This window comes from Phyllostomus discolor, chromosome 3, assembly GCF_004126475.2.
Source record: "Phyllostomus discolor isolate MPI-MPIP mPhyDis1 chromosome 3, mPhyDis1.pri.v3, whole genome shotgun sequence".
In the NCBI taxonomy this organism is placed as follows: domain Eukaryota; kingdom Metazoa; phylum Chordata; class Mammalia; order Chiroptera; family Phyllostomidae; genus Phyllostomus; species Phyllostomus discolor.
Genome location: NC_040905.2, coordinates 120,398,269 through 120,413,254, shown reverse-complemented (window position 1 = coordinate 120,413,254; position 14,986 = coordinate 120,398,269). Strand labels below are relative to the sequence as shown.

Here is a 14,986-nt window from a genome sequence, read left to right as displayed (position 1 = left end):
ACAGACACACTCAGAACTAATGCTCTATCAGCTTTTTGGTCATCCCTTCACCTAGCCAAGTGGATACATAAAATTAACCATCACAGCTTTCCATGTGCCTATTCATCTACTTATCATGGAATAACATCTATCTAGTTCTAAGCCTTTCCCTGTCCTCCGAAGTATGGAGATGGAAAAGATGCACACTTGTCTTCTAAGGAATTTCATTTAGCAATATAAATCCTGGCTGCACATTTGAAGCCCTGGAAGCTTTTTGGAAAATGCCAATGACCAGGCACCATCAAAGACCAATTGAATCAGAATTCTTCATTGTGGGTCCCAAGGAATTCTAATGTGCCTCCGGAACTGTGGTCATGGTTGTGGTGACTCCAGGGTGTCGATCCATATGCAGCAGGTTTGGCAGATGGAGAAATTGTTGGAGATACAGGCAGCAAGCCCCACAACTACAAACAAGCCAGCAAGTTCAACTTTCTTCTCCAGAGAGGTGGTTGACTTTGGGGAGGGAATAGGCTAAACACTGCACTGAACTCCAATCCTTGTTCTTAATCTTGAAGTTTATCCCAGACCTGCAATGTGACCTCCAGCATGAACTCTAGAATTGACCTTCATATCAAACTCCAGCCCCACCTCTGCTTTGCTTTGCTTTTCCAAAGGCTGGAGATGAGTGATCCCGTATCACACATGCATTTCATGGTGGAGGTCTTGCCACCTCTAACTAGTTCTGCTTGGCCTGCTGCCCTGGCCGGGGGCGAGAGTAAGCATCAGCATCCTCAGCAGGTCAGCCTCAACCTTTCCTACCTTCTCACCACCTGGACATAGAGACAGAGGCTCACCTATCACTAGCATAGACCCTGCTTCACTTCCCTTGTCCTGCTTCTGGAAAGGAGTGTGTATACATGTAAGTATGCATATCCAGAAGGATCATTCATTAATTCATTGTTCATTTATTAACTACTTATCATATACTGTGCTCTATTAGAGATGGATATACCTAGTTCCAGGTAGAGAGGAATCAGAAATCATGTGAAGTGAGAAGTACACTAAAGAGTTTCAGATCTTGACCAATGCCACAAAATACAATGAAGAGGGAAATACAGAACAATGGGATAAAGAGTGCCTTGGGACATACATTGTTTTTGGTAGAATGATCAAAGAAAGTCTTTCTGAGAGATGACTTTTAAGTGGTATGTAGTGGTATGTCACAAAAATTGAAGCTGGTGGTTCAGACCAGCACTGCTCAGCAGAACTTTCCATGACAGTGGGGATATAGTGTATCTGCACTCTAACATCATAGCCATTAGCCCTTTGTAGCTACTGAGCATTTTAAATGTGGTGGCTCCTGTTATTAAGGAGTTAAATCTTTAGTTTTATTTAATTTTAATTAATTTAAATTTAAATAGCAGCATTTGACTAGTGGCTTTCCTATTGAACATTTAATATAAGACCTGAAGACATGGACAAAACCAAGGGGGAGGTTGGAAGCAAGGGAGGGAGATGGGTTTGGCTGGGGTTGGGGCAGTGGTGGGAGAAAATGCAGACAAATGTAATTGAACAACAATAAAATAATTTAAAAAAATAATATAAGACCTGAATGATAAGAAGAATCCATTTCTGTGGAGACCTGGGAAGAGAGCATTTCAAGGTGAGGGATGAGCAAATTCGAGAAGGGGAGGAATTTGGAGTGTGAAGACAAGACAGAGAGAAGGCCAGAGTGGAATTTGGAGAAAATGGAATTGCATTTAGAGGACATATCACATGGAGTCTGTAGAAAGAGACCATGAAAAGGGGGTATAATTTAAAAATATATGTAATGAGAGATTATTGAATGATGTAACATTAATGATAATGGTAATAAAGTGTAAGTAGATTTATTAAGTGGGTTTTATGGACATGTGATTCAATCCTTACTCCTCAACCCTCAATAATCTCAGTGAAATATTTTTGTTATCCCTAAAATATCCATTTTAGATGGGGAAACTGAGGCATACAGAGGTTAATTACCATCTGTAAGTGGAAGGGTTAGTATCTGAACTGAGGTAATTGGCTCCAGAGTCCATGCTTTTAACCACTAGACTACCCTGCCTCTCTCTCAGCTAAAGCAAGCTCTTGAAAACTCACTTTTGCCCAGTGTGCAGAGAGATATAAGGAACAAGACTGGGAAAAGAGGCTGAAGATGATGTGCTATGTACCAGAGAAGTGCTAGAGGAATGATGGGAAGAAGAGGTTATACTTAAAATACATTTTAGAAATAGAGATAACAGACAGGATTTCCCGTAATTGGATTGCTGGGGGGTGAGTGAGGCCAAGAAGAATCAGTGATGGCTCCCTAGGTTTGGAGCTCAGCAACAGAGTGTATAGTGGTGCCCTTTCCAGAGGGCAGAAAGGCTGGGAATGTGCAGAACCTGGGTTGGTGGAGAGGGGAGGGTGCTATAATGTGGTGTTGGGAAACTTATTGGGTGTAATTCCCTACCTCAATTTGGTAACATTTTACTCCTATCTTTCTTTTTCTTCCTTGCTTTCTTTCCAACTGTGCTCTCTTTTCCTCCTTTATTTCTTTCATCATTCAGCAAATATTTATTGAGACCAACTTGATACTAGGTACTGTGTGGCTGGAAATATAGCAGGTTACAAAAGTGCCAAATTACACCCATCTTTGGAGCTTACATACTTTACGAGGGCAGACAGACTATGCACAAGAAAATGAACATGTGAACATGTAAACATATAACAACAAGACCTCTGAAGACAGTTTCTGGGGAAGAGGATTGCACTCTGAGTGGGTGATGTTTGAGCCAAGACCTGAATAATGTGAAAGAGACAATTATAAGAAAAGCAGAGGGAAGTGTGTGTGTGTGTGTGTGTGTGTGTGTGTGTGTGAGAGAGAGAGAGAGAGAGAGAGAGAGAGAGGCAAAGAGAGACAGAGAGAACTCTATAGGGGATTGGTGTGCATCTGATCATCTAAGAACCAGCCATTTTCATATCATAGCCTGTGTATGTGTTTGTGTATGCCTTTCTAGGTGCACACTGAGCTTCTTTCCCACCTATCAGTAATTTCTTCACCTGTTATGTAATCAGATTGATTGGTTTGAAAATCTTCATGAACCCCAAGTTGTGAGAACCATGTCTAAATACAGATAGAGTAGGAAGCACTAATTAATTTATAATTGTAGTTCTCATCATGGAAGCTAAAGATCTCAATTTGGGGATGCAGCTTTTCAAAGGAACTATCTCAGGGACAACATGGAAGGATCTTACCTGGGTATTTTGTAGAAGAGGCTGTTCTGCCATTCTGGTCAATGTAGAGAGAAAGGGGCTTCTAGACTTGTATTTCTTCATCAGAGTGCAGGTCTCCTTCCACACTGAATTGATTGCAACAAAACACTAAGCTGGTGCACAGCAGTGTGACCAAACATTGCTCTTCACAGCACTGTTCACACCTGTTGCTCAGCTCGTGTGTATGAATGCTTCCATCTTGATTGACTTATTTTACAGGCTTCCATGGCTGGGCATGAATTGACCCAGGTGAAACCTTCACCAATGAAATAGCAAGTGCTTTGACTGAGTACTACCTCTCTAGCTGCCTGGGTTCCTTGGGTCACAAGGAAGAAACATGTGCAGATTACTCAGAAAAGCAAAATTGTTTCAAGGATGCACATAAGGCAAAAGTTAAATGACCTCATCATGAGCACAATTCCTAAGATGGTATTCTCTGTGAATGCACAATATACACTGACAGCAATGATTAACACTCACACTGAGCAGTTAGTTAATTTCTCCCAAGCACTGTGTTCTTAGTCTGTTTGGGGTGCTGTAATAAAACACTGTTGACTGGATGGCTTAAACCATAAATATTTATTTCTTACATTTCTGTAGGATGGAAATTCAAGGTCAAGGCACTGGCCAATTCCATGTCCATTGAGGACTTCCAGGTTCATAAAGTGTGGTCTTTTTGCCTTCTTCCTGTGTCCTCACATGGCAGAGTGGGTGCAAGATTTCTGGGTTCACTTTTATAAGGTCACTAATTCCATTCATGGAAGCTCCACATTCATGACCTAATCCCCTCCCAAAGGCTCCACCTCTTAATGTCATCATCACATTGGGAGTTGGGATTTAACATGAATTTTGTAGGGGCACAAACATTCAATCTATAGTAGAACCATAAGCACCAGTCCTTTTGATCTTTATGAAAAACACTCTGAGATAGGTCTTGCTCGTGATTCCCTGCTGTATACAATGAGGAAGTTGAGGCAAGGTTTGAGGTTATTAGTTTTCCCAAAGTTTTTTGCAGTGAGAATGGCAGAGCCAAAGCAGACAGCATGTGTATCAGCTGCAGCAGCTTGAGGGACACTCAATAAAGTGTCCCTAACCCTAACCCTAACCCTAACCCTAACCTACCCCTTGAAATGCTGGTCCCAGGGAAAGTAAATACAATAAAACCACTAATAGAAGTTGGTGTGTGAGGGTGTACAGGGGAACAGTCTTTGAATGAATATGAATAAAGTATCAGGGAGGAAAGCTCTGGGTGGAATCTCTGGTCAGGGGCAGGTTCACAATGTTTCATAATTTCATTCATTTTAAATCAGTAACTGCCTTGTCTTAGAAACTCTGGAGTCCAATGTCCAATTAAAAAAAAGAGGATAGGGTGAACAAGTTGGGGGTGAAGGACACAGATTGGGGCTGAGTTTGGGGGTAGGTAACAGCTTAGATTTTGGAACCCTGCTTCCCAGTCTGAGGGCTTGAGTGTTACTTCAAGGGACTGCCACATCCCTGTAGATACCAAACATTGTACAAGCTAAATAAATAAAAACGCATATACACACACACATATACACATGACAATCTTTCAAAAACATAGCTTCAGTGCTGATGACTCAATTGCACATTCATTTTAAAGGATTGTAGAATTCATAGTTGCTTTCTGTCCATATGTGTTTTCTAAATCAAACCATATGAACAAGTTGAACTTCTGTTGCATGATGGCCTATTGATGCTAAAGGTGGATGATTGCACTGGGAAAAGTCGGACAACAGGGATACATGACAGCAATGCCTATGACTTGTACAGTTGGAGTCATGGGCCCCATGAAGTGGTCAAGATCTGCCCAGTGACAAGGCTTCCCAAATGCTTGGGCACCTTGGAGTGGCAAGAAGATTTCTCGTAATTTGCTGGAATGTATGCCAAACACAAGATATGTGGTGCACTAAGAGTCAGTTGTATGAGAGATGGGTTTCTGTGAATCAGATTCATCCATTACAGAGGGATGCACATATTAGACAACTAGGAACAGTCATTTAGATTCAAAATTTTAGCTAAGTCATCTCCTTTGTGTGCTCAACATATAGGTTTGTTTGCACCCACTAAGAGCTACATGACATGAGCAGCAGTAACAAGAGGGGACATTTTCCAGTACTTTCTCTGTGTGAGGACACCTGATATCTTTTTTTAGGAGTACATAAATGTTGTCCTCATTCCATGGGTGATAGAAATGAGTTGCTCAAAGTGAATATGGTTTAGAGATGGGATCCCTAGGTCCCATGCCCTTGCTCTAACCACCATTCTCTTGGGTTATAGTACAGCAGGAAAGCCCAGAAGATATTGCTAATTTATGCACCATTTATTCTCTTGTAGAACATTAAGGAAAATGTAAAGTGTCTACATACCTCTAAAGCAGGAAATCTGAAGGCGGCTGTGCTGCTGACCCTTCTGCAGAGAATAGGCACTTTACATCTAACACAGGTGATTGCTCTCTCCCTGAGCATTCATGATAGTGTCCATTTGCTTCAATTGAGGGGGCCCTAGAGAGAGATATAACAAATTGAATGATGCAGCTGGATCTGGCAGGAATTTCTGGGGATTCCAGCATGGGTTTCTCTAACTCATGGTGGTAAGTCAGCAATACACATAATGAGTCACATTTTAAGATGCAGCTTTGCCACCTACCACAGAGTGACCTTGGGCCAGTCATATAGCCTTGCTGAGCCCCCACAGTTCAGTTAAGCATTGTCAAGCAATAACTAAGAGCTTGGGCTATGGTGCAACACAGTCCTGGGACTAAATTTAAATTCCATTTTGTGTGACTTTGGGCAATTTCACAGGGCCTCAGTTTCCTGATCTCCAAAGTGGACATAGTAGTAATACCTTCTTAAGAGAGTTATTTCAAAAATTAACAACTAATATATGGAGAATCTATAGTATGTGAGGCATTCTTTTCAATATTAATTCACTTAAAACTTCATAAAATCCCTGTGATGTGGGTATTATAGGATAGTGCCTTTTTTCCAGATAATGAAACTGAGACAACACATTACTTGGGTTAAGTAATTTACCCAAGGTCACATGACAAATAAGCAGATCTAAATTGAGTAAGTCTGGAGGCTATGCCCCTAACCACTAGGCTGTAGAGTCCAATGTCTGAAAATGCTTAGAGACCTTGGTCTGCTGTCAGGATGTGAAATTTCAACCATAGAACATAGCATAGACTGAGTGCTCTATGAGTAAACAATGATGTATGACAACTACTGCATGACACTATTGTTATCATTGATTCCTGTGAGACCCCCAGATGCTGACCTACATTCAGATGGAGCTGGGACTCAACAAAGTGCCACTGCCAGGGGAGTGGGGTGGGGGGCTACTAGTGACTTGGAGAGTGTTTCATAAACATTTCTGGCTGTGAGAGCAGCTGTGTGATATTGCGGAGTGATTTTCGCTTCAGGACTGTGTGTTGATGCTGATGTCACGGCTGCTCTGAGCACCCCAGATACTGTTAACAAGCTGTTCCAAGCCCAGATGCAGTGTTTTCTCACCATATGCTCCACATTGAAGTGCATGGTCTCTCAGACAGGGATGGTGTGGAACTCAGAAACCCTGCATGCCCACACGTGGAAAACCTACTCAGAGGAGTCATGCTCAACAAACTGCCCTAGTTCTCCTGACTCCAGGGATCATGTTTTCATATGTATGCCATTCATTCGTTCATCGAACAACCATAGGTAGTGAGGGGGTAGTTCCTACATGGAAGGTACTATGTTAGGCACTGGGAATACAAAGATGAATGAAGCATTGACTGTGGCTTTCGGGGACTAAGACCAGCAATCATGGGCATAGGGATGAATCATATGACATTGCTCTAAGCTCCATAATAAATAGTTATCAAGGGCTTCAGGAATGGAAAAAAGTTAGTAAAATATGTGTTAGTGGTGTTTAAAAAATTTGCACACTCAGCACCTAAATACCTTTTCTATTCAAGAGAACTCTAAGAACAGGTCAAGGTCAGGTCCCATCTTCTACTGGATGGTAGACTGTGAGCACCTGATGTGAATATCTGTCTCCAATTTGGCACTTTGGGCTCCTGTATCAATGTAATTACCCAACACCTCCACTTGATTATGTAGCAGATACCTCATAATACAAGTTCAAAGTCAGACTCGGTATCTTCCCATGAAACCTGCTTCTTTCCCAGTGTTCTCCAATCCACAGACAACACTTCTACTTAACAGTTGACTCAGGCCAACTATCTTGGACTCACTGTGATGCCTCTCTCTCTCTTGCACATATATCACACCCATCATAAAGGACTGTTATCCCTACTTTTAAATGCATCCAATTCTAACCACTTCTTACCACATTGTGCTCTTCAGTGATGTCTGTGCCACCACCATCTCCAACTTGCTGTGCTGAAATGGCCTCCTAGCAGGTTGCCTTTGTCTGTTCTTGCCATGCTCTTGTCTGTTCTCAACAAAGTAGCCAGAAAAAAAATCTCTTAAAATGTAAATCATATTATATTCTCCTGTTCAGTATTCCTCAGTGGCTTCTCATCACCCAGAGGATAAAATCCAGCATCTTTCCCATTGCCTAGAAGTTTCTCCATGATCAATTTCCTATTCATGCCATTATCTTTCTTTCCCACATTTTTTTGTTGATGTTCAAGTGCAATCATCTCAATTTTCCCCCAACATTCCCCTCACCTCACCCCAGCCATCCCCATTTACCACCCTTGATCTTTGTCCATGTGTCTTTTATACATGTTCCTGAAAAACCTTCCCCCCTTCTACCCCATTATCCCTTCACACCTCCCCTCTGGTTATTGTCAGTTTGTTCTTAATTTCACTGTCTCTGGATACATTTTAATTGTTTGTTTGTTTGTTTGTTTGTTTTGCTGATTAGGTTCCACTTATAGGTTAGATCATACAGTGTTTGTCTTTCACCACCTGGCTTATTCCACTTAGCATAATGCTCTCCAGTTCCATCTATGCTATTGCAAAGGATAGGAGCTCCTTCTTTCTTTCTGCTGCGTAGTATTCCATTGTGTAAATGTACCATAGCTTTTGACCCATTCATTTACTGATGGGCACTTATTTTCTAACTTCCTTACCTTTGCTCATGACCTTTCATTGTGACTGGTCTTTCTGTTTCTCGGGCACATCAAAATATAAGAACACGGGCATGTTAAAACAACAGATCTAGTCAGGAAAGACTTACTTAAAACCATGAAAAAGAAGGAGAATTGGGGTGAGACATTATTGAGAAGGTAGCTAGAAATAAGATCCAAAACTCAGTTGGGGAGAAGTTGGTCTTGTACAGTAGGAGAGCTACCTCCTCTAATTTTCCAGGAAGGGGGAGACTAGAAGAGGTATAAAAGTAGTTAACAGATCAAGGGCCCAGGTGAGAATTGATTCAACAAATATTTATTGAGCACCTGTTGGTTGCCAGAAACTGGTGTTAGGCACTGACACTGGTCCTGAGTTGGCCAGGGAGCTTGGAAACCAAAGACATGCTCACTCAGGGAGACTTTGAAAACCATCTTTAGGCCCTGAGTTTGTGTCCTTATGTGTAGAACTGGAATAGTAATGATACCTTCTTTGCTGATTAAAATAGTTATTTATGTGATGCTGTAAAGAGCTCTCCACCCTAGCCAGTGTGATCAGTTGGTTGGAGCATCATCCCATACACCAAAAGGTTGAAGGTTCAATTCCCAGTAAGGTCACATACCTAGGTTGCAGGTTTGATCCTTGGTCTGAGTTCATATAGAAGGCAACCAATCTACGTTTCTCTCTCATGCCAATGTTTCTCTCTCTCCCTTCTTCTCTCCCTTCCTCTCTCTCTAAAAACAATGAAAAAAAGTGTCCTCAGGTGAAGATAAAAATAAAAAGACCTCTCCATTTATCAAATCACTCTGAGATGGGAGAACTGCTACTTCATAAATTTCAACCTGCCCCTGGATATGTTCTTACTGTTCAAAACTCCTGGTTAACTCATGCAACAATAGTATCTTGGCTCAATGAAACAGCCTTATCATGTTTGTCCCAAATGCAGGAGCTCTCCTAAATTACATGGTTTATTCATTCATAACATGATGATCAAAGCCATTTAGGGTCTTCTGTTCCCCTTTACCTTCTCCAACACCTCCTCTCATACTCCTCTGCACTGAGCACTGAGCTAGGCACACATATCCTCTCCTCTACACACTGGATTATAGGCTGTGTACCATTTCATCCCTGATACTTATGTTAAAAGACTCAAGATCTTGACAGACTATGGCACTTAGCCAAAGTGAAGGAGGTGAATTTGAATGGAACTTAATGTAAACACAAGTACTGAGGTCTAGAAGTGAATGGCAGAGGACCGAGGAGAAGAGAAACCTACCAGTGATTCTTGTGTGAAAGAAACATGCAACAAAGTCAACAAAAATACATCTGAAGGACAAAACTCTAGAAAAGACCATGTGAAGATATCTACCTGTAGGCATTTACTGTTTATTTAATGTTTTCGCAACAGGACATGAGTTTTTTGATAAGAGAATATATCTCTCCAATTGAAATAAAAATAGAAAGTCAATATGTTCCTTAAACTCTGGTTGAACTAGCAATAGCTCCCTCATTGGTCATCAGCCTCCAGATCAGGAAGTATGGTTGGATCAACATTTTTTTTTTCTAGATCAGTTTCTTAGTTCCTATGCTGCTCAATTTTTCCATTTGGTTAAATGTAAATATTGTTTTTCCCTATTGTTCTCTAACAAGTGTTGTCTAATGACCTTATGCCCCTGGTTTAAGTTTTAAAAATTCTGGTCTTACTGGGCACTGTTATAAGTGTTTTGCCTGCACTATCACATTTCATCTTCATTAAAATTCTACGAGGGAGGGACTCTGATTAATCCTGATTTTTAGATGGGAAAGTTGAGGCTCAAAGTAGATTAAGTAACTTCATCGAGGTGATGAGGGTAGTCAGAATTCTTAAAACATGTACATTTGACTCCCCAACGCTGTGTTGCTTAGCCCTGTCCCTTCAAATGAGACAGTTAAATCTAGCACAAGACACACAGACACATAAACATGAAGACATTCAAAATACTTTGAAGAATATGTTAGTCCAACATGAACATGATTATGTCCAAAGCTATTGCTTTGATATGAAAACTCCATGCTTCCCAACCATTATGCTCTAACAACACCTAACTGTGAATTTCTCTACCAGGCAAATTCTTCTTGCCTCATAACAGTGCTTTCTGAGAAAGCTCAAAACCCAGTAGCAATTAATTATTGACAGAGCATGTGAATTAGAGATAAAAGAAAAGTCATTCTTTCTCTACACATGCGATAGTAAATAAATTTAATTATGGTAGGGGAAGCTAAGGGATCTTTGCTTGTATTAAGCTTTATTAGCCAAGACATTTAAAAGCATGTCATTATAACAAAGAGGTCTTGTGTAATCCTGAATGTACCACTTTGGTGCAAGGCTTGGAAGTGAATAGACTAAATAGAGCACGTGGTGGCAGATGGCTTACTGTGCTGACAGATATTGAACAGGTTTATTGTCAACTTTGGTCTACATATGCCTACAGCAAATTGACTGTATAATAGGATCTTGAGCCTCACTTTATCACTAATAGGCCTGCCACTTTGGGATTATGGGACAAATAGCATTCAAGTCCTTTAATATTTTGAAGCTCCCAAATGAAATAAGGCCACTCTGAGAGTGAACATAGGTGGAGGGGTGGATGTGAAGAAGCAACCTGGGGAAGAGATAATGGGCCATGGGGTAGGGACAATAACTGGCTCATTGGGAAACCCTAGAACAAAGAAGGAAGGAATCCCATTTGTAGAACCAAACCTGTGTAGATGCTGCTATTCTATATGCCTTTTTATTCTTAGCTGAACTTGAGGTGTGTTTTAGGCTTTTACAAATGAGGGTAAGAAGTTTCAGGGATGTGATTCAGCTTGCCGTGGTCACAAAGTCTATCTCATCCTCTGTCTCTGAGCTTCAGTTTCCTCATTTGCACAACAAGGCCTTCAGACTAAGTCAGGGAACAACAGACTCTTTGCTAAAAGGCCTGGGAGTAAGTAAGTTTGGCTTTGTGTAATGTGGTCTTGTTACAACTGCTCAACGCTGCTGTGTGCTAAAGCATCCCTAGGCAACAAGTAAAGGAATGAGCATGTCTGTGTCCCAATGAAAGTTTATTTATGAGCATTGAAATTCCAATTTTATATAATATTCATGCATTGCAAAATGTTGTTGTTATTATTATTATGGTTTTTTTCCAGCCATTTAAAGATTTAAAATCATTCTGAACTGCAGGCATTATTAAAACAGAAGGCAGGTAGTGGTTTGCCAACCCCTAGACTAGATAATCTTTGAGGTTTTTGTTGAGCTCCAACATCTTCTGAAAGCCGCTACAATAATAATAACTTTGATTTATTAGGCTCCTATACATGACAGATTCTATGCTAAATGCTGTACAAGCATCATCTCCCTTAATCCTCATATTGCAGGTTGAAGTAGGCACTATTATTATCTCCATTTCTGAGATTATGAAACTAATACATAGAGAAATTAAATGTATATTTAGCTTAAACATAACTGGTAACAGGTAGAGCAATAGTTTAAACCCAGGTGTGTAAGGCTCCCAACCATGAACCCCTAAGCCTTATGCTGCCTTTTCTAATAATTCTGTATTCAGAACTCTAGTGGGACACACAGTTAGAAAGAACTTCCGAGTGTTTATCAATGAATTTGGTAGCTCCCCATGAGACCATTTACATCAGGCATTATTGCAAAAAGTTAAAATATTTCTGGACAGGAATAACCAGTCTTTTCTTTTTTTTCTCTCTTCCAGAAATGTGATGCCTAAGACTGTGGATGGACAGATAACCATGGAGAAGACGCCAAGTTACTTTGTGACAAATGAGGCACCTAAGCGCATCCACTCCATGGCCAAGGACATCAAACTGATTGTGGTGGTGAGAAACCCGGTGACCAGGGCCATCTCCGACTACACCCAGACATTGTCAAAGAAGCCCGAGATTCCTACCTTTGAGGTGCTTGCCTTCAAAAACCGGACCCTGGGGCTCATCGATGCTTCCTGGAGTGCCATTCGCATAGGGATCTATGCTCTGCACCTGGAGAACTGGCTCCAATACTTCCCCCTATCCCAAATCCTCTTTGTCAGTGGGGAGCGACTCATAGTGGACCCCGCTGGGGAAATGGCCAAAGTACAGGATTTTCTAGGCCTCACGCGTGTTGTGACTGAGAAACATTTCTATTTCAATAAAACCAAGGGGTTCCCTTGCCTCAAGAAACCAGAAGACAGCAGCGCCCCGAGATGCCTAGGCAAGAGCAAAGGTCGGACTCATCCCCGTATCGACCCGGATGTGATCCACAGACTGCGGAAATTCTACAAACCCTTCAACATTATGTTTTACCAAATGACTGGCCAAGACTTCCAGTGGGAGCAGGAAGAGGGTGACAAATAAGGCTAGAGATATGAGGAAGGTTAGGGAATAGTTAAGGAGAACCCTTACCAGAGTCCTGAATTCCCCAGGGTCTGAAGCCTAAGTCTTGATGGGGTTCCACCTAGACTCCTCCTTTGTCTGGTCAGGATTGCTTCCCTATGGAGTAGCCAGGCCTGCCTGGGCAGAGGCATCTGGTTGACTAGACGGCCACCAGAATCTACTGCTAATTTTTGTCTTCTACTGGTTAATAGAGTCTAAGACAGGATTGAATAGCTGTCAAGGTTGAAGATAGTACCATGAAAGTTTGTTTAAGGGAAAAAGAAGAAGGCCTGCTTTGGGGGGCTTTCGCCTTGCTTTGGGAAGCCCAAGCTCTAGCCCTGTGCCTGGTCCAGGCCCCTGCTGTATAAACCTCAGCTGTGGCATCTCTCCAGAATGCTGACTGAATGCTCCAGGACTCCTAGGGCAGGGTCCTCACTCTAAGGTGTTTCTAGCTTTCCTGAAAGGTCCCATCCCACAATCCTATGACTTCCTCCCTCCACACCTTATTAAGGGAGAGGCATGCACATTCCTCACCAAAAAAAAGCTGATACCCCTGTGAACCCTTCTAAGAGCCCTGCAAGGAGGATTTGGTCTCTCTCTTCACAAGTATCTAGGTGCCAGAGAAGCTTAGCTTATGCCCCTGTGTTAGATTCAGGCCCATGCTGCTGTCAGAGCCATGCAGCAGCAGTTAGGAGCCCCAAGCTCGGTAAAGATGAATGCCATCTCTGGGAGTGAAAAAAGAAAGCCAGTCCTCTTATGGGGGAGGTCTCCACACCTGCAGGTCCTCCCTGCAAGGACCATGGTTCTGAGACATGTTTTTGGGGTTAGGCCCTGTCCCTTAGGGTTCCTGGAGGGGCAAGGACCAGAAAGTTGACATGTCTTATGTTATGAATAACCCTTGGCCACACAATGAACAGGGGACCAGTCACCATTGTCTATTTGTTGCACCGTGTCCCACCATGGTCATCTCATGCTTCATTTGCTCTATTCAGAGACAGCACATATTGGGGAATGACAAGAGGGCTGATTCTGCTTGTCACATCCAGTTTTGGGGAGTGAGTGAAAGTAAGGGCTGTCTGGGATACCCCCTTCAAGGGCTGCTGACTGAAGTGTCCCTGCCCATTAGTTTGATTTTATCACAATGCAGCATTTGACATAAAGCCCTTGTTGACAGATCTCCCAAACCAGGAACCATTCTGGTAAAATTGGTAATATGTATAAGTGGGGGAGTTAATGCTCTTCAGCTGTTATTAAACTGTCATTCTCCCGCTAAATGAAAACTGTGTTGTTATAAAGCTTAATGCAACCTGATCAATGTGTTTTGATGGCGTGTTTCTGTGGTTCACCTCCAACCCCACCCCTACTCTCAGATTCTGGGAGTGTCCCTTTTCTGAGATGGCCAGAAGGACTCAGCATGGACAGTCTTCCAGGGGTCTCGTCTGCAGAGCTGGAGAACCCTTGAAATAATACAAAGGAAGCGGTTCCTGCAAGGGGTGCCTTTTTCCCAATCTTAACTGGTTCTGGTGAGGAATGAATTGATGTGCCAGATTCACAAAAAAACCTACAAATACTTTTTTTCCAGATAAGAAAGTGGTTATTGAGCTGAAGGCAACATATTTATACCTTCACTACCAAAATAAAAGAGTATATAGATAAAAATACACATGAACACTTATTTCAAGAAAGAAAGTACATAACTGCATGCTTTTTCAGAAGAATGTATGGTGGACTGTTGATTTGGGGCCTTTTTTAACATGATGAGCAATGAGTGAGTCCAGTTACACATCAGAGTCAGCTGCAGGGTTGTTCAAGCTATAGCCTCCGAAGCCCCATTCCAGACTTCTTGAGGAATCAGAATTTCCAGGTCTGGCCCAGGCATCTGTCCTTTCAAAAATATTTGTATAGAAGTTGGGGTTGAGAACAGTAAGAGGAAAATCTTACCTGTGTATTTCTTTGCCCTCCCATCCTCCTTCCCACCCACCTCACATGCTTTTGTGGTACTATTTCCAAAAGAAGTGGTCCCCAGGGTTTTATGGTTTCCTTGGGGGAACTCAGTCCCTTTGGTGGGGAGTCCATTGGGGAGTGGTAAGGAGTGATTTTATAGCTTAGAAGGTTAAAGGAGCAACTGGTTTGTAGAAAAGCTTTACTGATGACTTTCCACCCACTAAGAATGACCATTTCTCTAACCTCCCCTCATCTCTTCTATCCTGAGTAGACAT

General features: G+C 41.9%; 1 protein-coding gene across 1 annotated transcript in view; it reads left to right on the top strand.

Moving 5' to 3' along the window:
• The window catches only part of HS3ST4 (heparan sulfate-glucosamine 3-sulfotransferase 4), a 402,169-nt gene extending 388,091 nt beyond the window's left edge, over positions 1-14,078 (top strand). The window contains exon 2 of the mRNA XM_028527102.2: positions 12,113-14,078. Coding sequence (XP_028382903.1) covers positions 12,113-12,749 — 637 coding nt within the window. The 3' untranslated portion in view covers positions 12,750-14,078. The remainder of the gene's footprint in view (positions 1-12,112) is intronic.
• The last annotated feature ends 908 nt before the right edge of the window (positions 14,079-14,986 follow it).